Source organism: Haliaeetus leucocephalus, unplaced genomic scaffold (genome assembly GCF_000737465.1).
Source record: "Haliaeetus leucocephalus isolate CR32 unplaced genomic scaffold, Haliaeetus_leucocephalus-4.0 Scaffold162, whole genome shotgun sequence".
Taxonomy (NCBI): domain Eukaryota; kingdom Metazoa; phylum Chordata; class Aves; order Accipitriformes; family Accipitridae; genus Haliaeetus; species Haliaeetus leucocephalus.
The window spans coordinates 167,076-182,426 of record NW_010972598.1 but is presented as its reverse complement, the minus strand read 5'-3'; the positions used below and the strand labels follow the sequence as shown (position 1 = coordinate 182,426).

Genomic DNA, 15,351 nt, shown 5'->3' with positions numbered 1-15,351 from the left:
ATGAAAAACAAGAAGGTCAGCTTCAGATTTTCTACTTAATCCTACTCTTTTAAGAGTAGCAGAATTGACAGGAGAACAAGGGATACCAGGCAGACAACCCTGTAATCCCAGACCAAGTAAATGAATTATTAAACAGTCCCAAGACCTTCCCTACCTTCCCTTGCTACAAAACAATCTGCTGACTTTTTTTTTTTTCCCCTCCTTTTTTTTTCTTATGCTTTGCCAAAAGAGCTAAGATGCAGAATGAAAGTTATGCTGGAAATTAGTCTGCATCATGGACTTTTTCTAGTGCTGTACTCAACTCCAGGGGTCAAACAGCTCTGCCCATTAGCCGACACTGGCTCATCCAGGCTTCTGCAAGGCTCTCTAACAAACCAAAGGAAGCTGTTTTGGCAGGAAGCTTATGCGGACACCTGAGTCCTTCTAATGCCTCTGTTACTGGATCATGACAAAAAAAAGTGAGTTTAAAATGCTGAAGTCAAAGTATGTAAGCAATAAGATCCAATATTCAAATAAACCTTGGCTGTTTGCTATACTGCACAAACCAGTGTGTAGTTTTCTCCTAATAAATTTAGCTTTTCCCATTTCCTTCAATTTTATGTACTGCAAAAGCAGAGGCTGATCTTTGCTTACTCCCCTCTCACTAGATAAGACAGCTCCTCAGAATCAACAATAAATGCTAGGATAGCGATCTTTCATGTCCTCCGAAAACAAATATGAAGGTCTACCAGAATGAGTTTTGTTATGCTTCTGTGGAATACACTGGAAAGAGAGTACAGAAAAATTCTCCTGAAATTATTTATGCAGTAACTGAGCACAATATTTCTGATGATCACAAGTCAGTTCTTAACAATTTTAAGTGTGAAGCTTTCAATGGCTTAAAACTACACACAGAGAGAACAGGAGAGAGGACACGCCATGTCCATATTGCCACGAAACAAAACTTTATCAACAGAAATACTAAATCAATAGCACTTTAGATAAAAAGATGATCACAAACCTCATGTAATAGACTTAAAGATGGCAATATTCAGAGAAAAAGGTTCTGATATAGTTTGATGAGCAGGAACATACCCCTCCAACTCTAAAATAACAATGAAGAGTCAAGAAGATGGACAAACACAATTGTATGTTGAGCACCAAGGCTTAACCATTGTTGTTTCAGGTATAATGATTTCTGGAAATTACAAGACTTTGGAAATTATAAGAAAAAAGAACTATCAAAATGAAAAGGTTTTTGCAAAATAGTTTCCTGGGCCAGGACTAAAAATAAATTTGTCAGTACTGGCCTAGTCTTCAATTTATCATAAACACACAAGTTTGCATGAGACAAAGCAGCAACGTACATTAGGTTTGTGCCCTGGTTTCAGCTGGGATAGAGTTAATTTTCTTTCTGTTAGGTGGTACAGTGTTATGTTTTGGGTTCAGTATTTTTCAGTTGTTGCTAAGTAATGTTTAGACTAAGTCAAGGATTTTTCAGCTTCTCATGCCCAGCCAGCAAGAAGGCTGGAGGGGCACAAGAAGTTGGGAGGGGACACAGCCAAGACAGCGGACCCAAACTGGCCAAAGGAATATTCCATACCATGGGATGTCATGCCCAGTATATAAACTGGGGGGAGTCGGCCTGGGGGTAGTGGGGGGTGAGGGGGTGGGGGGAAATCGCTGCTTGGGAATTAACTGGGCATCAATCAGCAAGTGGTGAGCAATTGCATTGTGCATCACTTGTTTTGTACATTCCAATTCTTTTATTATTATTGTCATTTTAATATTGTTATTTTTATCAGTATTAGTTTCTTCCTTTATGTTACATTAAACTGTTCTTATCTCAACCCACAAGTTTTACTTTTTTTTTCCCCCGATCTCTCCCCCATCCCACTGGGTGTGGGGGAAGGGAGTGAGCAGCTGCGTGGTGATTAGTTGCTGGCTGGGGGTAAACCACAACAGTTTGAATTACACAAAAAGCAATGATGGATAAACATGCACTTGCTTTTGTCATCTCCAGAAAAAGAACTTCATGGCCTCATAATCATAGGGAAACTGAACAAGTGCATCCAGAGTTAATGAGATTAGCAAACCTGGCATCAGAAAGCAACCTTCGCCTCTATGCCTTTAATGACTCTTAACTTGCTCATAACTTTACTCTTAACTTTATCCTAACAAATCACTTTCATTTCCCTGCTAACATGATTACTAAGTTAACTGGTGAATCCTAAGTAAGAGTAACCTACTGAAAGTGCTGCTAAAGAATATCTTGAGCAGGCAGACATATCTTGCCTTCAAAGGTCTTCTCAGAAAACATATGCTATCTGATGCCTATAGGATCTGAGGGAGCAGTGTGAAGATCAAACATACTTTTTCCAGTCACATCATTGAGAGCGAGACTATTGCCTTCAACTTGCACTTAAAAAGATACCCAAATACATTACCATAACTTAGTATTCAGACTTTACAAAGGCCAAGTGACACTGCTCAACTCCCAGTTCTCTTCTGCCTATGCAGATACATACCAAAACCCCTTCAACAAGAAGATTTTTTTAAATTGGTACTAATACCCTTCCTGTTGAAGAGAAACACTTTTGAAGCATTGAGTGGAATAAAAAGTACGTACTTAAAACTTAGAAGAACAAGCAAAATATATTTAAGCTTTGATAGGAGGAATAAACAAAGGATTTTAAAGAGACCAGGGCACTTTGTCTCTTGAGGGAAGTAGTTCTGCACTTTACAGCTGCCCCCTTCTTCTTAAGTTAAAAATAAAATCAATTACACCAACAGCCTAAAAGGACAACTGGTCTTTCAGTTAAAACTGTCTGTGGGTACACAGAGACTAGCATACAGCATCAAACTTGTATCTCTTCTTCACTTTAATTTCAACTTCACAAACCTCAAAAAAAATGACGTAGAAAAAAAAATTCATCTGACATAAAAAAAAGCGCACATTTCCAATGTGTATGGATACTGACTTTCTTCTTCATCCTATCCTAGACTTAGAGCTCTACTCTCACTTAGACCTGTTTTTACTCTGTCATTGATCTGTGTCAATTCTAAACTGACCTGAAAGGAAAGAGTAGGACAGCACCTGAGAAGAGTTTGGTGGGCAGCAGACCACCTGCATGAAGAGGCATATTCAGCTCACACATACACAGGTGTGTGATCTCTCCAGTGAACTGAATGAAAGCAGCACATCTACTTTCAAAGTAGAATCTGCTCATAAGAAAAAAGTGGCAAGATTGGAACTGTAGGAAAGATTAAAACTTCCAGAAAGCTAAAAATTCTCTCTCTAATCCCTGTCACCCCACATGCAGTTAAGATACTGTTCAGAAAGTGAAATTTTGGACAACAGAAAAATTAGGGAGATTGCTATTTCAGGAGTAAAGTATCATCTCTGCTCTATGGGGTTCCCAAGAATCTTCAATCTAGCATCCTTTTCCCAAAAGTTTGTTATCAAGTGTTTTACCAAAACGTCATTTAGAAACCCTTTCTTTTCCAACAAAATTCTGTTTTAAGATTACTAAACTGCTCCAGAAGTCCATTATGTTAGAGTTCATTAAATGTCACTGGATTTTACCTTACTGTTACTTAATGACAGAGGTTGAATATATCTTACTATTTTTATAAATATGAGGATCTGAAATTAGGAGATCTTTAAAATGGCTACCATTTTATCTAACATCAGAATATCTTCTTTTTCTTATTAATTGAAAAAAAAAGTTTTCAGACAATTTAAAAATGCTCAAAAAGTCAATTCTGACATAGTATGAGTAGTTGCAATCCTATGTAAGACACCAAGTCTATACTCGATCTAAAAAAAGTCTTCTTAGGCCTGATTCCAGTCAGTGGAGTCACTCACAGTTTTACAGTCAACATGGTAGGTACAGATTTCATTCAATGTCTTAAGTAGTTTATGTGGTTCTGTCTGCTATTATGAAAAGACAGATAAATGTATACAAAAAATTGTAATTCTTTATCCTGCATCCATTAAATGTCTCACAGGATTCCAGGCCACCTCTTCACACATGTAAGTAAAAGCTGAAGAATAAAAAGCAAGGACTGATTTTATCTCAAGGTTATGGAAACATCATTAAACCATAAAACCATGGTGTCAAAAATTTATCTTGACATTAGAAAACGTCTCAGTGGAGTTAAAGCCTTATCACGTAATTAGCTGCAGATAATTCTGTTTAATACTGAGGATCAGAATTTAAAAACAGTCACAACCTTGATAAATGGCATGTTAAATAAACTGGAGCTTCCGAATAGTGATCAGATAGCAAGAATGAAAAAAATCCAACTCCAGCTCAAAGGACAGTTGATACAAAAGCAAACTGTCTAGTAAGAACAGGGCAACACTCTCAAAAAGGAAGGTATATTACCCTTCTGAGACACCTCCCCATCTAGTACAGCTGATATTTTCAACAGATCTTATGCAAACTAAAAATATATTGGAGTGAAATTCTGTTCCCATGGAAAGAAATGGCAAAACTTTCTTTGATTTTCGATAGGAAGTTTCCACAAGTTTGCACTCAAGGGGACTCTATGCCCATTAAGCGTCACAAGCAAGTGAATAAAACTATAATTAATTTTCACAAAGACAAGAGCAGTGGCCAGCAGAGGAGGAGGACTGTTTAAAAGAGCTTCCGAGAAGCTCTTTTGACCTAAATCAGGCTGGACATTTTCCAAGAACTGTCTGGAATTTAGGCACCTCGCTGCAGGACCGTTTTTCTCTTTTGTCTGGCTGCTTATTTTCCTTCTTGAGGAACCCGCATCAAACAGAAAAAAAATGACCTTTGATGGGATCTTTTTGTGGCATGCAATGAAAGAACTGATCCAAAAAAGTTCAATGTTAGAATAAGAACCTACTGAACTTGAAAGGAATGTTGGAAGAGGTTGGGAAAACAAGATTACATCTTGAAGTCATGTATCTGTAGTATTTCTTTGTTCTATGACCACACAGAGAAGTCATCACAGCTGGTCTTTTTTAGAGTTACACTACAGAGAAGAGACCACATAAGTCTTTTATCAGAGACTTTATAGTTCCAAAGCCTTATATTTTACCTGCTGGGAATAAGCATCCCTATTTGGCTTAAGGAAAAAAAAACAGTATTTTTTCCACTGACATTCAGCTTATCTTCCAAAAAACATTCTATGGGAGTGGCTGAAACTGCCTGCTACTACCTCACTAGGGATGTGGGCATATTAAAATCATATTTTAATATAATGTCGTACTTCATAACACACTCACATGACAACCAAATTGGGAATGCTATAAACTACAACATGGAAAATTAGAGAGCGACAACAGAGCTTTCCAAAAAGCATTGTGCTTGACAGAACTCTGAATGAGATACTAATTTTACTCACATGTAAAGCATATGGGTGTATTTAGTTGACAGCTCCCTTCTCCCAACCAAGTCACCTGTTCAGTCAGACTCTTCTGTCCCTTCTGTCAATTCTTTTTATTATTAGTGATATGAAGTATCTGTACCCATGATAAGTCTATGTCATTTGCTCTCCTTTTTCCTAGGGCAGACTATCACATAGACTCAGCAAAATGAGCAAAAGAAGGAAATGAGACCTACTTTAATGGCCTAAGAGCTGCTGAATTCCCAGAAGGGGGGGGGTGGGGCGGGGCAGGGAAAGCAACAACTACTTAAAAACCCAGTAATTTGTAGTATATTCAATAGGGTAGGGACAAATTCACAGTCAACATAGGGAATACATTGAGTTAAAAATATCTTTGTGATAGGAAAGCTGTAGTGGAACAAACATTGTCATTAACAGGAGCATTCCTAGTCTTCCAGTTAACAGGATATGGAGCTGGGAACTCTTGACTTTCACTCTGTCCTTGATGCCCACTTGCATCACCTTGGTAAAATACATGTGAGAGAAGAGAAGGTGCACATATGTGCAGATGCTTGTGCATGCATGTACATAAAAAATTTAAAAAGCTTCCTTATTTTCTTCACGAGTGCTCCAATATATTGGGCAACCATCACACTGCTCCTGTAAAGCCACCACAGCCAGCCTCCATCTTAAGCTTATTATTACACAGGAAACAACAACATTTGTAAAGAATTTCTTACAAGCTGTGACTCAATTCAAACTGGTTAGGCAGTGATCACCTTCTGATACTCAGTCTTATCTTCAGCTGTACAAATTCTTTAAACCAGATTAACACAGCTCGTGTATTTCACATGAAATGCATCTGACAAAGTTCCAAACCACCGTGCCAACACAAGACAGTAAAAGTTTGAGTGGAGACTAGGTAGTGCATAAGGTTTTTATCTACAAGCCCTTTTGACTGGGTGTATTTCAGCCTGCGTGTTTTTTCAGGGAAAATTGCAACTTTACACCACAGCAGTCTAATCCCCAATTTAAAAAAAAAACAGAAAAACAACACAATTGCTCATATTACTCCTACTTTTTCTGTCCATAGCAAAAGAGATTCCACAACTGTGCAGATTAAAAAAAAGTAAAAAAATCATATATTGCATTTTTACTGCATTTCTTTAAAAGAGGCTCTTCCTTTTGTTTATATCAGAAGAAAAACACCTAAGAGTTTGAATCACATCATAAGAAAATGCTTATTAAAACAACTGAGACATGCATGAGTTAAGATAAAACTTATGGTAGAATTTATCAACCAGTAAGAAATCAAAAAAATTAAATCAAGTTAAAACTATAAGTATTCTCCGTATGAAGTATTTCTGCTAGCTTCTGAATTGAAAGCAATAACATATGTACAGCAAAAGCCAACAATATTTAGTTAGTAACATAACAAACAGTTTACATATTGTGGAAGTTAATTTCAAGTACATTACATGTAGCCTTTTAGAATAAATGATCCACATGGCCCCTGAGAAAGCAGTTTGTGGAATACAGTACTCTCAGGAACACCCATTAACACTTACTACTAAATGACAAAATGGAATGGGAGTATATCTGCAAATATAAGATATTGCACTTTGCAGAAAAATTCTAGGCTGAAGAATGATGCTATATGCTCTTTTTTACTGTAGAAAAATTACTTTGACTGACTCAATTGTTTTTGAACTTGCTTGGTTTTTAATGCAACTTTCCCCCCTTCCCCAAGATCTTCAACATGATAATTTAAAAAAGGAAAAGAAAAAATATCCTCTGGCTGCTGCTTTAATTTTGAAGTGTTACAATTATATAAAAGCTATACTTCTGCTTAAATACTGACTGAATAGAAAAAATAAATAGTTTGATTTCACTTTGTAATATATCACATTCTGGATGTATCTACTGAACTTCCACTCAAAAATAAATCAAGAACACAAGGAAAGGATAATTTATGAGTTGTCAAGCAATCACATTTTAACACTTACTTTTGTGAAGATCTGAAAAAAGTCAATTACAGGTGGCAAGTGAGACGCATCCTGGATCTCCATTTTCAAATACAGTTGCAATGTCTGTGCAAGGTGCCTGAGGCCATCTTTCATTTCTTCACTTAACTGTTCAGTATCTTAAGGGGAAGAGAAGAAAAAAGTATATCATGTCATAAACAGAACCTTTCACCAACATTTTGAAAATGTCCAATCACAGCCACACAGTCTAGACATTTCCAGTCCCAGAATTAATCTTGACAGAGGGCAATTTTGACAGAGGGCGGACATTTGTCAGTTTTTCTGACAGCTACCTATCAACACACAGAAGAGTTTATGAGGTTGCTACTGCCAAATCATATGAACACAATGGTGAGTTAAAGATCAAAAGCCAATAGATAAAGCAGATGTGTAAGCAGATGTAAGACATTACATACAAAAATTAGGCATATGGGTTTGTAACATTAGAAATGTGCTTGAAAGTTTATGCGGTAGTACCATCCTCCTTACAGCAGTGCATATTTTTATACTGTATTCTCCACAGATGTGTCAGAAACACTTTATGCTGGCAGATCAAAAGGGAAAGTATTTTAGAGACAAAGGTAGTTTCATACACAGCAGCTGGTAAATGGAATGGATACGGAAGAATATTAAGCAAGTACCACTTTTATCCAATACTAAAGCACCATTATTCATGCTTTACGGATGGGAATCCTAAAACAGAAAGAAACAAAGTGCCTTATTTTCTAATGAAGTGATCATGCATGCATCAGGTCACTGATAACATGGAAAGCGAAACTCAGCTGCCCTAGTAAGTTCAGTGCCTGATTACCTGCTTCACATTTTCTTTTTCCTGCCAGTTACCACAAAAAGAATAAGGCCTAAATGGAGAACGTGAAGTTGAACAAATTCAAGTATCAGTCTATAAAAAAAAGGCAAAGAGGATTATTATGCACTATGAATCAATCTCATCTCTACATAATGGTGAATTGTTATTTTATTTTAAACACTGTCGTGGTTTAACCCCAGCCAGCAACTAAGCACCACGCAGCCGCTCACTCACTTCCCCCCATCCAGTGGGATGGGGGAGAAAATCAGGAAAAGAAGTAAAACTCTATGGGTTGATATAAGAACGGTTTAATAGAACAGAAAAGAAGAAACTAATAATGATAATGGTAACACTAATAAAATGACAACAGCAATAATAAAAGGATTGAAATGTACAAATGATGCGCAGGGCAATTGCTCACCACCCGCCGACCAACACCCAGCCAGTCCCCGAGCGGCGATTCCCCGCCCCCACTCCCCCCAGTTCCTAAACTAGATGGGACGTCCCATGGTATGGAATACCCCGTTGGCCAGTTTGGGTCAGGTCCCCTGGCTGTGTCAACTTCTTGTGCCCCTCCAGCTTTCTCGCTGGCTGGGCATGAGAAGCTGAAAAATCCTTGACTTTAGTCTAAACACTACTGAGCAACAACTGAAAACATCAGTGTGTTATCAACATTCTTCTCATACTGAACTCAAAACACAGCACACTATACCAGCTACTAGGAAGACAATTAACTCTATCCCAGCTGAAACCAGGACAAACACCTATCCTTAACGGGAATGGAAATAACCTTTTACCAAGAAAGGTTCTTCCCCATACTTTAGAACCAAGCTCGCTGCCCTCCTGGAAGGACAATTCAAGATCTGTGTTCCTCTTTAAAGCTAACTCCTAGTCACTCACTTAAAAAGAGGATGCAATTAAAGCAGCTGCCACTGGGTTTGGTTAAACAGCCAGCTAGTGTGTTTCTGTGTTCTATCCCACCTGGCATTCCTCTGCTTGAAAGTACTGGCTATTTTGTAGGTTGTAAATTGGCTATCTTGGAGTTTCCATTTCTCACACACCACACAGGTGAGCTGCTTTAATAATCTCCTTTGAACTACTTCCAGCAGTACACTAAATGCTGGCTTACTAAAATGGCCAGTACCCATGGACAGCTATCAGCCAGAAGTCTTCCAGTGGAACCAGCTACAATTTGCTTCTAGTCTGGTATGGGTTTCCTTATTCACAAGCTCTTCAGTTCTATTTAGACTTTCTCTGGAGCCACAGAGTGCTGAATGATGCAGTCCTATCAGTACACTGTATTATGGCAAATGTACCCCTGTTCATGCTATATACAGAGTTCAAGAAGCATCTATATTATCTACTGTATATTGTTTCCATTTCAGCATAAAGTAACACTTTCCAAGATCTGCCCCCATTCCAATGGTCAGTCGTTGCTGCTGAAATGCCATCTACAAGCCATCCTTGGGGTGATTCTGCAACGTACTGAGCAAGCAATGACTCCAGAGGAATCTTAAGGGTGGTCTGTCCCTACTAGTGCTGGGGAAGGAGACACATGCTCTCTCAGAGCAGATTCAGCTCCTCACAAAGTTCAAACCAGTTAGTACTAAGAATGCTGAGATATGCCCCTCCATACCTGGCACAAAGCTTATTTAACCAAAGTATTTGCCTTTTTATAGCTACCCCCAGCGCTACCCATGTGCATCTTAACAGTGTGGACATTTGAGGGTGATCTTGCAAGCCTGAATGAACGTACATGTTAGAAATCCAGATGTGTGCTCTTCACAATGTGTGGAAATCTCTGGTATAGAAAAGTATCGTATCTATGAGGACTGTCTCTTCAAGAAAAGCAGCAAACTTTTAGATGATTGCAAAACTCAAGTTTAAAAAAATAAAAAAACCATAAACATACACTTGCATTTCTTATATAATATTCCTTTGAAACTAAAGAAGCTTTTTCCTTCAAATGTAATTTTTCAAGACATCGTGTCATTCATCTTTACCTGATGTGCATTACAAAATGCATTATGACAAAGAGAAGAAGGCACGATATGCTTCACTATTAGCAAATAAACACCTCTAGAATGGAGAAGATGAATCATGCAAGCAGCATGGCATAAATGGACACTGCACTACAGTTTAGGACAGATGTGAACAAGAATATCGAATCCAACTGGAACTTCAGGGAGAATTGGCAGAGATGGGAGCAGAATGCAATTATCCACACTGGAATCTGTCTGGGACATCAGAGCTAATGAACCCAGCAAAAAGTCCCACGGGATCTTCAACGGCAAATGATCAAGACCTGGTTTTCACAGCATATCAAGAAGCCAAGGCCAAAAGCAAAGTGAAACAAAATTTGGGAATGTTTTCATTTTGTGTTTTTAAGAAACTTTTTTCAATTGTGTACGAACCCTGGTGTGGGAGAGAAAATGCTATAAAAGCCCTGTGGAAAGTTTTCTAAATAAGGCATATGGATTTAATTATGCAGCTCTGATACTGATACAAGTAAAGTACCAAAAAGTCTGCCCATAGTACAGCACACAAACTCTTTTCTGCACACTGAATCTTGGTAAGTGAAAGCAAAGTTGATTTCTGAATGATCATAACAGATAGTGAGCCTGTAGAACCACGTAAGTAAGGAATTGTGTTATAATAAATGAGAACTAGCAAAAGTAACAATGCACCCAGACACCGCTCCTACAACCTGAGTTTCAGGGTAGACAATGAATTTGAAGGAACTATGGAGCTGGGAATAGAACTTTATAAGGGCTAGATGCCTCCACATGTTTGGGGGATTTTTTTTAATATATGTATTACATATTTTTTCAGATAATTATTCAATAAGTGTATAAAACTTTATATGCTTTTATTCAGTTTATACAAGTCACGCACACTGAAAATCACCCAACCATATAAGGTAACATTGAAAGGGAGTAGTGTAAAAGGAGACTGACACAGCATAGTGACAATAACAATTTTCAAATATTTTGGACTTCCAGGAAAAAAAAAAGAAAAGAAAAAAAGAAAGGAAAAAAAAAAAGAGTATTAATTAGAATTCTATCTGTCATATTTCTGATTAGTGTTGATACACTATGTTCTATTATACAGATGCTTCCTGAGAAGTTTTTTGCTACAGAAGATCACAACCTGTATTTCTAGTTCATGTGATTCCCTCCAATGAAATCTTTTCCCCTATATACTCAGACTTCAGATGAAAATGCTTTTCTGACTTTCCTATGGATTCTACCAAGTACCAAAGTAAATCTTTACCAACACCATCTGTAAATTGTGCAGTAAATGGGAAAAATGTTATGAAATAGCAGTAGCTTTTTGATGATATAGAGGCAGCAAAAAAGCATCACAGCTACTACAAGTTGTCACACTATCCCAAAACACTCTTTTGGACTATCCTAACTGCAAAACCATAGAGACCATCTATTCACTCTAGCAAGGAAGCTCTGAAAAGAGCTAAAGGAAAGAGTTAGCCAAAACCTTCACATAAGATTATGCAAGTGTCATAAGCCATTTGTACTGCGTTCTATCAAGTATTAATGTCGGTTAACGTCTAGGATTCCTGAACACCTTGCGCTTTGGATTTCAGATTACACAGGAATCGTTATTAAAGCTCTTAGAGTAAACACAGATGGAACAGTAGATGTGGATCTCTCATGTGCTTCCTCCTAAACTAACTTGCTATGGACCAGCTGTTTCTGTATCAGTGAGAGGACAGTCATCCCACCTGTATCACGGGCCATATCAGCATTTCCTTCAGAATGAGAATTTTAGTAGAAGCTTCCAGCCATTTTACAGATTTTTGTACCATTTACCCATTGCAGCTCAGGCCTGTTCAATACCAAGCTTCTTTCCAGACTGCTTATCACACTATTACCCTTGTCTCCAGCCAAGTTAAAGGAAGCTCAGATCATCTCCTGAAGGGTACTGAGAAACCTCAGTTTGTATGAAATTCAGTTACACAAAAATCTTGGCCTACACTAGAGAAAATTGCTGTAAAAGTGATCAATATTTAATTTTTAATGGGAAAGTCTTCCCTTCCCTCCAGTTCCTACTGTGCCACTGTGCAACCAGCCATTGGTACAATAGAGCACTGTGAAGAATTTTTTTCCCTGGATCCCAGCAGTGCCACGAAGCATAGAAGTCCATAGTCTTCATCATTTTAACTTCATTTGAAACATCTGGAAATGCTGCTCTTAATTCAGATATTCATCTAAGTCCCCATAAACTTTTGTTACGCAATTTGAGAATATCCGTCGCAGAAAATCCTGATATTTTAAATTATTGAAATGCATTCCCTCTATTCCTTTTAATTTGTTGCCTTATTAAGGTCTTTTGCCCTTGCAGTTTGGGAGAAGGTGGCAGAATGTCAGGATGTACACAAGTAAAACACAATACTAGTTATTGTATTTTTTTATGTTTATGTGGTTTTATTTCTACCTAACTATATCAATAGATCAAGCTGGTTTACAGCCAAATCTCTGAATAACACTAAAAAAATGTTGAGGTAATCAAAATATTTACATTACTCTCTAGAAAATCCCTTCAAGCAAGATGTAAGAATGAACTAAGGACATATTTCTTCCCTTATAAGTCTTTAACCTTTAAGCTACCACAAAATCTGGAAAAAAAAGTTTTCTATTTCAACATTAGCTCTGCTGAGAGATTATAATGAGCATCCTTTCCTACCCAAGCATTTGAAACTTGTGAAACCACAAAAATAATATCTGCACAAATTTATCTTTTTTTCTCCATTGAAAAGTCATGTAGAAGGCAGACATACACATATCCCTTGTAAATTTTAGGCTTCTTTCCTTTTTCTGGAAGTTTTTTTTGAAGCTTTATGCAATAGCACATAAATATTAAAAAAGTAAAAACTCCGTGTAAAAATACATGTATTTTTGTATATGTATATAAAAATATTGGCACTGTATGTAATAAGGCAGATATTGGGTAAATTAAAAACTGAAAAGGCAAGATGTACACTGTAAAATGAGAAAAAATATTAAAACCAAAAAAACTAGGTGGAAGTTTTGCTTGAAAAAGACACATGTTTTTTACTTGATCTTTGAAAAAACTGTTCTTCCCCACAGAGGTTTTAGCAAGTTTTGTCTTTGATTCTGTTATTCTACAGAGCAGACATTCAAAAGGCAAGCTGCAAGAAAATCAGATGGCCATTCTCTAAAAAGCAGAACTTGGAAGCATTTTCTGCAACATGGTTGGCAATTACTTACTTGACTGAAGATCGGAAAAAGAGTAGAGTCTCTCAGAAAGGCATACTGATTGTCTAAGCTGCAGAGAAAAACAGATAATTAACACTTACATAGCACACTTTATCTTGAAAACACTCTAAAAGATTGATTATTCAATGTGATATGCCTATAAGATAATTAGGTAAGGCTAACAGCATCAACATAAATCTGGTCATTCTATACTTTCTATAAACTATCATAAAAATATTAATTTTTATTGGTGTTTAACACTTTCTACTAATTTTTTTTTTTTACTTTGGCAGCTTACCCTTAGTAATTTACTTTGGCCCTTCACACTATAATTGAAAGCAATTCATGAAGTTAGCAGTCTCAGATTTCATGTGACTATAATTAATGCACAGTATACCTAGGTACATATTTGCCCTTTAAAAACAATCATACACACACTCTTCCCAACAATGTATAAATTAAGATATTAAATCATATTTTATCACCTCAGACCACAACAAATGCACATGTTTTTATCCAAGACAAACAGCATCATGGCAGGGTCAGCAAAAAAATGGGCAAATCCTTTTTGATTTACAATCCCACACAGTCATAAGCTGCTTAACCTAACAGAAAATTTAGTCTGCATAAATTAATCAAACTGTGGGAATTTCAAACACCCAGGACTTCCAAGAGAGTTTAGGGGGGGAAAAAAAAAAAAGAAAAAGAGAATAATTGAGGTTAAGAGAACCCAACATTGAAAGCATGGCATTGTGCCCTCCAAAGGAAGGGCTAGCTAACAGTGTTTCTGTCCTTACCACTCAACCAAATAAGGCTGAATGAGGTTCCCAGTGAAGTTAATGGAAAAGCACCAATAACTTCAGAAGTATCGAAGAAGAAACAGTGTCCCTCTGTGCTTTCCCTCTATGCAGAAATAAGTTTAGAATGCTACCATATAGTCATAGGAAGAGAAAGTTGATAAACAGGTCCCTTGAGCTTAATTATGTCCATTTTAGTATCTCTTGATCCTTTCAGCATTTCTGCAAATTAATCAGTAATCTTGTAATGCAATATGCAGTCCAATTTTGTTCAGCAATTCCAGTCACTTCGGCTTTCTAGCTGTTAATTACATTAAAAATGTAGAGTGAAAAAGCATTTATCTGAGTCTGCTACATTGAATAAATCTAAATGAATGTCACTTACTAGTTTAAAAACAATCCTGCCAGCAAGTCTGACAGAGTCTGGAGGAAAATTAGGCTCCACGCTCTTAAGACACCTGCATTCCTGCTTGTGGTCCAGCCAAGCTTCTTTCTGTTAGGATTTTTTAAAAAGGAAAGGAAAGAAAAAACTGCATGTTATTTTACATAACATATATCCCTTTTTTAATATATATACACACAAATATTTTATATATATGGTTATTTATATATGCACACAAGCAAACATGCTCAGCCTCGCTATGGGCTGGCCCTGGGTATCCAGAACCACAACAGCATCACAGCCATTGAGCTGAGCTGGGACGAATGACTGCAGAGCTGAAAGTCAGCCCCAAAGGACCAGGAACAGGACCTTCCTTGGGTACTGATGTCCACTGACTCAGTCAGCCTCCAACACAGGCAACCTCGGATGCTGACTGTCAAAGAAACAGCAGCACATGCTGTCCTGCTTTTGGCTGGGAAAGAGTTGATTTTCTTTCTAGTAGCTGGTATAGTGCTGTGTTTTGGGTTCAGTATGAATAGAATGTTGATAACACACTGATGTTTTCAGTTGTTGCTAAGTAATGTTTAGACTAAGTCAAGGATTTTTCAGCTTCTCATGCCCAGCCAGCAAGAAGGCTGGAGGGGCTCAAGAAGTTGGGAGGGGACACAGCCAGGACAGCTGACCCAAACTGGCCAAAGGAATATTCCATACCATGGGATGTCATGCCCAGTATATAAACTGGGGGGAGTTGGCCTGGGGGTGG

At 37.5% G+C, this 15,351-nt stretch overlaps 1 protein-coding gene across 1 annotated transcript in view; it reads right to left on the bottom strand.

The window, feature by feature from the left end:
* Positions 1-15,351, bottom strand: part of SMYD3 (SET and MYND domain containing 3) — a 385,869-nt gene that overhangs the window by 357,001 nt on the left and 13,517 nt on the right. The window contains exons 3-5 of the mRNA XM_010562938.1: positions 14,592-14,699; positions 13,422-13,479; positions 7,347-7,483 (exon numbers count right to left, since the gene is read on the bottom strand). Coding sequence (XP_010561240.1) covers positions 7,347-7,483; positions 13,422-13,479; positions 14,592-14,699 — 303 coding nt within the window. The remainder of the gene's footprint in view (positions 1-7,346; positions 7,484-13,421; positions 13,480-14,591; positions 14,700-15,351) is intronic.